Here is an 8,762-nt window from a genome sequence, read left to right on the forward strand (position 1 = left end):
AGAGAGAGAGAGAGAGAGAGAGAGTAAACGATTTAGAATTAAACAAGGGGGGGGGGGGATTCCACACCCTCCTTAGTTCGAGAACCCTCTTGCCCACCATACAGCCTCATCGTATTGCAATCATGTGACTACAGTAAACAGATCTCTCATTAAGAGATGTTTTTAAAGAAGTAACTTTATTTCCCTCGGAGGAACGTCGATTTGGTATTGGGAATAAACATTCATATAGTGCGAGAAGCCAGAATGAAGTACTGGCTAGGTAAGTACAATTTTTCCAATATTTATTGTATTTTTTAAAGGATTTATATAAGTTTAACAGGTGTAGTTTTCACAATTGTCATTTGTTGCCAGAAATGGCAATTTTTTTTTTTTTTTTTTTTTTTATCTGTGGGGGTACGAGATATATTTCCTGTGTTACTTTTAAGTTATAATTCAATTATTTAAAACTGCTTCAGTATTCTGCCTCCCAGGAATCTGTTGCTGGAACCTGTCAATCAGTTTTGATTCCAGGACTCCGGTAAGATTATAAGTGAGTTGGGAAATGAATCATTTCATACAGACGAGATTGCTAATGATTCAATCAATGAAGTTTCCAAGAGTGTTTGTACCAATTAATTATTATAATTCGCTGAAGTTAACTGAGAGGTTTCCGATTTTACAAAATATTACAGATCATAATGGCAAACGGCTTGCCGAGAAACAGATGATGGCTCAGTGATGAAAGCAAAAACCAGTCCTCTCCCTAAATTGAATAAAAACGTTGACCTGAAGATTCTGTAAAGATCTTTGGGGATTCTGTGCTTTTACAGATATTTAGGAATTACTAGGTAAGAACAATAGTAAGGATTATAAGAAGTTTCATCATAACCAGATTTATCGTGTGATGGATTATTTTTATGGATTGTTACGCATTAGAACTTCAAGTGGGCCTTAGAGTTCTCATTAGCTAGTTATGGTCAGCGTTAGATAGATTCTAAGTTTTTTCCATTCGGATCCCGTTAATCCGCATTCGGGGTTCCTTCATTTCTTCTGGAAGAATCCATGCAAAGATGCAAGAATAATTTTAAAGAATTGTGATGTTTGTAGGTGTGAAAGGAAAACTGGTTCTAATGATAATTATGTTTTTTTTCATATCCTTCTCTCCACGATGTACTAGTGAAGCACCTAGGTCTAATAAATATATCTTTATTCATAAATAATGCTCTCTCTCTTATTACGATTGTGGAACTTATTTATTCGATATCAGGGTATAAAAGAATGTACAACTGCTTTTTGCTGTAGATTTACCTGTTCTTATGGTGAGAAGAAGAAGGTGTTCCACAGAAGGCTGTTGCAGACACTGATAAAAAATTCAGAACCTTCTTAGATTCGTGTTCTGTCGTAGATACATACATACATATATATATATATATATATATATATATATATATATATATATATATATATATATATATATATATATATATATATATAAATTAGATATATTGTAGTGTGTTGTCAACGGAGTCTGACGGTAAACCGAAAATTATGGATGGCTTATAAATGACAAGTGATGATGCGATTCAATTTACCATTTATAATATGAAATAAATAAGACTTCAGGAGTTACCGTTTTTGATCTAATTAAGAATCTGTGTAAAACTTCAAAAACGGTAATTCCTGAAGTCTTATTTATTTCATATTATTAATGGTAAATTGAGTCGCATCACCCCAATTTTCATTTATAAACCATCCATAAAACTTTTGTTTACCATTAGACTCCGATGACAACACACCAATATATCTAATTTTTCTTTTTGTCTCTACGACAGAACACGAATCTCAGAAAGAGTTACTGAATTTTTTATCAGTGTCTGCAACGGTCTTCTGTGGAACACCATCTTCTTCTTTCGACCTTATTAGTCCCACGGTATAGCAGGGTCGGCCGCTTGAGTCAACTTTCTCCATCTATTTCTGTTCCTTACATCTTCCTCCCCCTGAGCATTTGACGCCCCACACTCCTCCCCCCCGCCATCACTGGCATGTTTCTTAGCTCTCCAGCTTCCAGGATCAGATGGATGGATGTGGTGAGGAGAGAAATGGGACTTGGATGAGGAAGGTGCAAGGAATAGATGGAGAAAGTTGACTCAAGCGGCAGATCCTGCTGCACCTTGGGACTAATAAGGTCGAAAGAAGAAGATGGTGTTCCAGAGAAGACCGTTGCAGACACTGATAAAAAATTCAGTAACTCTTTCTGAGATTCGTGCTCTGTCGTAGATATAAAAAGGAAAAATTAGATATATTAGTGTGTTGTCATCGGAGTCTAATGGTGAAAAAAAAATTTATGGATGACTTATAAATGAAAACTGGGGGTGATGCGATTCAATTTACCATTAATAATATGAAATAAATAAGACTCCAGGAATTACCGTTTTTGAAGTTTTATACAGTTTCTTAACTAGGAATCTTTCTGATTTGTTTGCTAGCCTCAAGCAAGCTCATTTCAAGAACCGCTCAATATACTGACTGATGCCTCAAGAACCCATTTCATCGCTCGTACGTTATTATCATTGTGAACTAAGTACTACTAATATACACATCTTCAGGCGAAGCATGATAAAAAGGGATGCAAGTGCCATGCACGACTATCGTCTTGACATTATCGGAGTAACTTTATTGTAAGGTACTCCGATGAAATGAACTGGAAATAGCTGGGTGGGAACTAGTCCACTTATTCTGATATGAATGGATAGCAGTTTAAATTTGAAGGTGGAACCGTATTAATGAGAAAAAAAGCGTACTTCCCGTTTTCGTGTGTAGGGTAAACTGTTCTTAAGGGCACGATACGGGAAGGAGAACATAATCCTGTGGAGAACGAATTGGCACCGAAATCTTTCAACAAAAACGAAGAATTAAGTTCTGTGTCTACAGTTACAACATTTGAAAATTCGTGGGTGCCAGTTCAAACGCTAGTTGCTTAGCTTTGTTGCTGCTTCTACCAACCGAGCCATCGAGGCTCCATATATATATATATATATATATATATATATATATATATATATATATATATATATATATACATATATATACATACATATATATATATATATATATATATATATATATATACAGTATATGTGTATATATATGTATATATATATACATATACAGTATATATATATATATACACACATCCATGCATCTCTTTTTCTAACAACAGTGAATAATTCATATATGAAGACTCGTTTGTCATCTTCAGACCTGTTGAAACGGCCCTCAAAGTATAATGCACGGGCGGTAATTAAAACAAATGTATCCAAATGCAATGACAGTAAAAAAAACTCATTTTGGTTCACCTATTCAACTTTGAAATTACATACACGACGATAAGTATCAAAGTGAACATTATACAACCTTACAATTGTAAACAATGAGAAAAATATTGTCTTCTTAATAATTTTAATGTAAAAAAAAAACTGCATACGAGGAGAAAATATTGTCAAAATCATAACCTAATTAAACATACGACAAAAAATGTCGTAACGATATTTCAAATACACCAACAATGTCAGGGAAATAATCGTCCGTTGAGGTGAAATGAAGATGCTCTTAAAACAAGAGATCTGATCACAATGGGATATACTTGTTAGAAAACAACAGGACTTGAAACAGAAAAGATACGGTCTTACTTTTAATGTTCAGCTGAGGTCACTTCCTCGGTGAAGTAATATTGAATAATATTTTCCTATAGCTTCCTTTCATGAATTCGATTTGACATTACCGTAACAATCACATCTACATATAATAACACTGATATTCATGAGAAATGTCACTGAAAATTCAATTTTTTCTTATTCCAAACATACACTTCTAATACTTTCAATAAAGTGTACCAAGAACTTACAGCATTTTGGAGTAAATATGCAAGTGGTGTAAAAACACGGTAATGTCACTTTAAAATTTGAAAAGGTGGTGTTGTGTAATAAAAGGCAGGACATTTAAAATAAGTGTAAAGAAACATGACTACATGCTCCTACCAAATCACTACTTTTGATATCTTTTTAATCACTGTTATCACTTCAACTTTAAGTTGTGCACGAAAAACACATTGGATTTCCAACTTTTCACACCAGCCATTCGGAATACGAGGCTATGAGAGGAACATTATTGAAATTATGAAAAGCAGTTAGAAACTTTTCAAAATACAGTTGTTATGTCTACCTCATTCAATACCTTATGACACAAAGGTACATTAAAAACTATTACGAAGATGATGAAAAACTCTAATAGCTTATATATAACTAAAAAAATTATTTTGCAGTTCAGTGAGTGTGTTTGACTGCCTTGTAACACATTTTCAGAGATACTTAACACTGTTGCCTTTTCTCAGAATGAGACACTCAGCCTGTATAGTGTGAATCTACTACAAAACAAAATACTACAAATTGATTAACAAAAAGAATACCTCAAATAGCTCGAAATTACTCAGTATGAACTTCAATCTTCTTCGTCGACTTCATCCACTGATTTTCCTCGGCGAATGGAACTAAATTCGGTGACCTCAAAAGTCTCCTCGGGTTTTGCCGCTTGAGCTTCCGGGTCGGGATGCATCAACTTGAAAGGCACTTCGGCTGATAGGTTACCGCTGATGGCACCGCAGAGAAGCTTCATCCTGACAGAGTACGAGACAATGATACCAAGGGCATCTTCGATGTCCTTTCCAGTTGGTGCGACTGTAGAGGAGGCCAAATTGGCATCCATATCCTTCACTCGTCCGTCTAAGGCCACGCCAAAGCGTCTCATGTTGGATGCTAACGGCTTGAGTTCGATGCTTCGCTCTAACGTCGAATCTGGGGTTATGGGGCATCCCTCTCGGGACTCGATGGAAGCCACGACACGGCTGAAATGGGAGTTTGTCATTGTGACCTCCACGTGCTGAATGACCTGGGCCACCACGCTCTTCACTGTTCTCTTGGATTTATTAACAACCTTGATAATAGTTTCCACTGGCTGCCCGTGCAAGTAGATGTCTTGATTAAGCGCGATTTCCAGATTCAGATGTCCAGGGGCTAAAGTGAATGTCCTGCTCACCATAGTGTAAGGGCGACTGTTATCATGTTTCGATGGAGCGAACTGGACTTTTCGAACAGAAAAGGCGACAGAGTTTTGTCTGTGTGGATTTTCTTCTTCCGATTCGCCCACAAAGAACATTAATTCGTACAAAACGCCAAGTGGTTTATCCTGCGAAGAGAAAGCAGTCAACAATAAATTTACGTAATTTGTTATAAATACCGTACCCTTATTGCATAGTTCCCTTATTTCCTAACACCTCTTGTGCAAAAAAATTGAAATCTGTATGAAATAAATGAATGCCAGAAAACGAGGGCAGCTGCAAAGGGTATGTGTCTTCGAAGTACTTATGTTTTATGACACACGCGGCATGCTTGTGCATAATGATGGTTCGAATGATCTGCGTGAATCAGTCGGTGCTGAATAAAGTCTGGAATACATAAATATGAAATTTGTTGACAGCAAAAATAACGATAACTAATATAAGGGGACAGTTTGTTAGCTTCTTCATTGGCCAGTGACAGCACTGGCTTATCAAAGTCGTTGATTCTAAGTATGTCTCGGGTCTTACTAGCAATGAGGTTTATATAAATTTAGTCTCCTTCCATCTCATTGCTATCAAGCATTTACGAAACTTAGATTTTTGGTATCTCATTTTTGTTTCTTTTAACGCTCATAAAATATTAAACGTATCCCAATGCCGCATGTTAACTTCTCATCAAATGTATTGCATGTTAATATGAGCATCTGTAAGACTTGAGAGAAAAGGAAATATTTCCATGAGAAGTATTTCTCATTTATACTCAGACTGTTTACTTATCATAATTACCGTTAATGTTGTTACCATATAAATACTAATGGCTCTTTCACATAGAATATCATAGCTGCATCCTTTTCTGTAAGAGAATAACAAATACAAAAGACGTCTTCCCCAAAATAGAGCTAAATCAGTTCAAGAAAGACTCTTACCGAATCACCATCTCCGGGCTCTAAGGTGACAGACGCAGGGGCATTTTCAGGCAAGGCGACAGAAAACGGTCTTGCGGAAGCCCCCAGCTTTTCGATCAGCTGAGTCTGGACGGCGGAGAGCTGGGCGTCATCGGCCTTGGGGGTGATTTCAGCAGTGACCAGCTCATACTCCTTGGTGAAGTGCAGGCCCATCACCTCATCCTCCTCCCGTCCATAGCGAAAGGTGATGGTGACTTTCGCAAACACTTTCCTGCCTTTCAGGTAATCATCGTCTACCAGTATCGCACCACTGATGGGGGCTGTATGCGTCAGGTGGTCAACGAAGTCCCGCCGACCCAGGTATGCCGTCACCTTGCCTTCGGAAGGAATAAAATAGCTTAACAAATCAACAGAATTTTCTGTCACATATATTTCTTTAACGTTGCTGCTTTCCTCTTACAGCCGGTGGCTCCAGAGATAAAACATAATGGTCACCACAACTGCTAAAACGTAAATGAACCTTCTGTGCAGAAAACTTCCTTATAATGAGCCTCTGACTACCCATAAAAATAAGATCATAAGATGCTTGCCTAAAACCCCTACGCACGCACACCACCCTTACCTATATCTTGCACGCACATCCATAATGCCAGGATTTAATGCCCTCCCTTTCCAACACCTTTTTCCAGCCATCTATCCATTGCTTTCTAGGTCATGCTTTTCTCATTCCTCCTAGCACTTCCGGATCATAGGCCTACACATTTCACCATCTGTTTTTTAGGTGCACGGGAAGAAAACGTAGCCTTCCGTCGGCTTCTCCCAGCCTCCAACGTTTTCGTTCACTGTTAGAGGTATATTAATAATGCTACGGTGAAAAATGCCTCACAGAGTAGGACTGAAGTATTTTGGCGACTGATATAGAAATGCAAAAATTTAGTTTGCAAATGAAACAGGATATACGTTACACGGTGATTATATTAAATTGTAAACTCTAAACTCATCCATATCAAAGTACTGATTTGGAAGAAGACCGAAAAGTCCCAGACCCCGACGCAAAGAACTTCCTCCCACTCTATCATATCCCATCAAACTGCTTATTATCAGGATTCTAATGAGAACTAGCTCAAAACCCAAGTTCGCGTTTCTTTTTTTTTTTTAAATAGCCCTAGTACCTGTTTTATTAACATCACTTCATAGGTTTTCGGGAGATGTTGGTATATCAAAGCGCTAAAAGCAAAGAAAAATAGGCGATAAACTTATATCCACCATGCCGACAAACTCAGGCGCAAAGCCGTCTGCTCCTGACATAATCAAAAACATTGGCATTTGTCGCTCGGCGTTTTTGCTCGCAGTACTCAGACTGCCCTTCGTACTTCCTCGACGCAGAAGCAATGTTGTCAGAAGTAGAATTACAGTACGAAGGCCGTAGCGCTGACGAAAATAAGAAAAATCATTGGCATGAGAGCGAGATTACCTATATAGTTTCGTGTGTTATCATAAACGTGTTCATAATGGCAATGACTATAAGGTTCTTAGTATAAAACAGAAATAATGTAATGTATCTCAAGTGTCTATGCCGGTATTGCTAATGATAATGACATCATTATCAGAATAAAATCAAGCATTACTACATCAAGGCTATTATTGTCACTTCACCTGCAACATCAACACGATAAAATAAATAACCTTAGAATAAATTAAGCATTATATATACACATATATATGTATATATACTGTATATATATATTAATATATATATACTGTATATATATGTTTATATATATATATGCATATGTGTGTATGTATATATATATATATATATATATATATATATATATATATATATATATATATATATATATATATATATATATATATACATACATACACACAAATAAAGGCTGTAAATCACGGGAGAAAAAAAAAAAGTTCAAATTCAAAATACGAACCATTAGGTGAGGTCTTCTTGAACACCTTAACCACTTCAGCCATGGAGATCTTTTCGAAGGTAACCCTCGGCCAGAAACTTCCCCAGCACGTCTAACAGCAACTGATAGCGTGCAAAACGTGGCTGCGCTTTGGGGGTTCAAGTGATGAAGCCACCACTGGGGTGCCATTGTCATCCTATTAGCTGAAGCCATGAGTGTGCTTGTGTCTCATGAAAGAGGACAACACTAATCGGTAAGCGTTGCTCAGAAGAAAAAAAATCAATGTCCAGGGAGACATCGCCGTTGCATTTATAGACAGTATACTGTATATTCAAAATTTCACAGACTGAAATGGTCCGCAGTTCTTTCATGGGAGGCTATCTTAAACATTCAGAACCAAGCGCCATGCATCAGCTTAAGACTAACCATTCCTTTGAATACAAATCATGAAACACATGTTGCTTTTCGCATGTCCTTTCCACTACGTAGAGGCACCGCTTCCCGGTACTGGTCCGTTTGGGTCTAGAACCATTCGCAGATCTCCCCCGCCCCGCCTTTTTTTTCATTTAGCATCCTGTGAGAACTGTAAACACTGCTGTTCCAGTTGTTATATTTTCAGACACTGTTTTTATCGTTTGTTGGGACGCCGACATGGCCCTTAACTCATCCGTAGCCAGCCGTTGAACTTTTCCTTTCTCATTTACAAATGATCTGAGAAATGATTCATTCTGCGTTCTTAAAGTAAATTAAACATTTTGAAAAACGATGATGTCAATATCTAAGGAGGCATGCTCACTCACCTTGGCCGTTTTAGAAGACTATCACGAGAGCAACTGT

The 8,762-nt window shown here is 37.3% G+C and overlaps 1 protein-coding gene across 1 annotated transcript; it reads right to left on the reverse strand.

Moving 5' to 3' along the window:
* Positions 1–3,657: 3,657 nt before the first annotated feature.
* Positions 3,658–8,100, reverse strand: LOC136848983 (arrestin homolog). Its single transcript, XM_067121793.1, has 3 exons — positions 7,947–8,100; positions 6,019–6,374; positions 3,658–5,220 (listed from the first exon to the last, which is right to left on the reverse strand). Exons 1-3 carry the CDS (start codon positions 7,987–7,989, stop codon positions 4,477–4,479), a joined length of 1,143 nt encoding a protein of 380 aa, XP_066977894.1. The 5' UTR covers positions 7,990–8,100; the 3' UTR covers positions 3,658–4,476.
* Positions 8,101–8,762: the final 662 nt, after the last annotated feature.

The sequence above is a fragment of the Macrobrachium rosenbergii genome, chromosome 20, assembly GCF_040412425.1.
Source record: "Macrobrachium rosenbergii isolate ZJJX-2024 chromosome 20, ASM4041242v1, whole genome shotgun sequence".
NCBI lineage: Eukaryota > Metazoa > Arthropoda > Malacostraca > Decapoda > Palaemonidae > Macrobrachium > Macrobrachium rosenbergii.

Bases quoted from the DNA above. Each gene is read 5' to 3' on its own strand.
- LOC136848983 (XM_067121793.1), bottom strand. From the start codon at position 7,989: ATGGCTGAAGTGGTTAAGGTGTTCAAGAAGACCTCACCTAATG. The intron at 6,375-7,946 runs GTTCGTATTTTG...TTCCTTCCGAAG, and splicing joins CAAGAAGACCTCACCTAATG to GCAAGGTGACGGCATACCTG. The intron at 5,221-6,018 runs GTAAGAGTCTTT...TTCTCTTCGCAG, and splicing joins AGCCCGGAGATGGTGATTCG to GATAAACCACTTGGCGTTTT.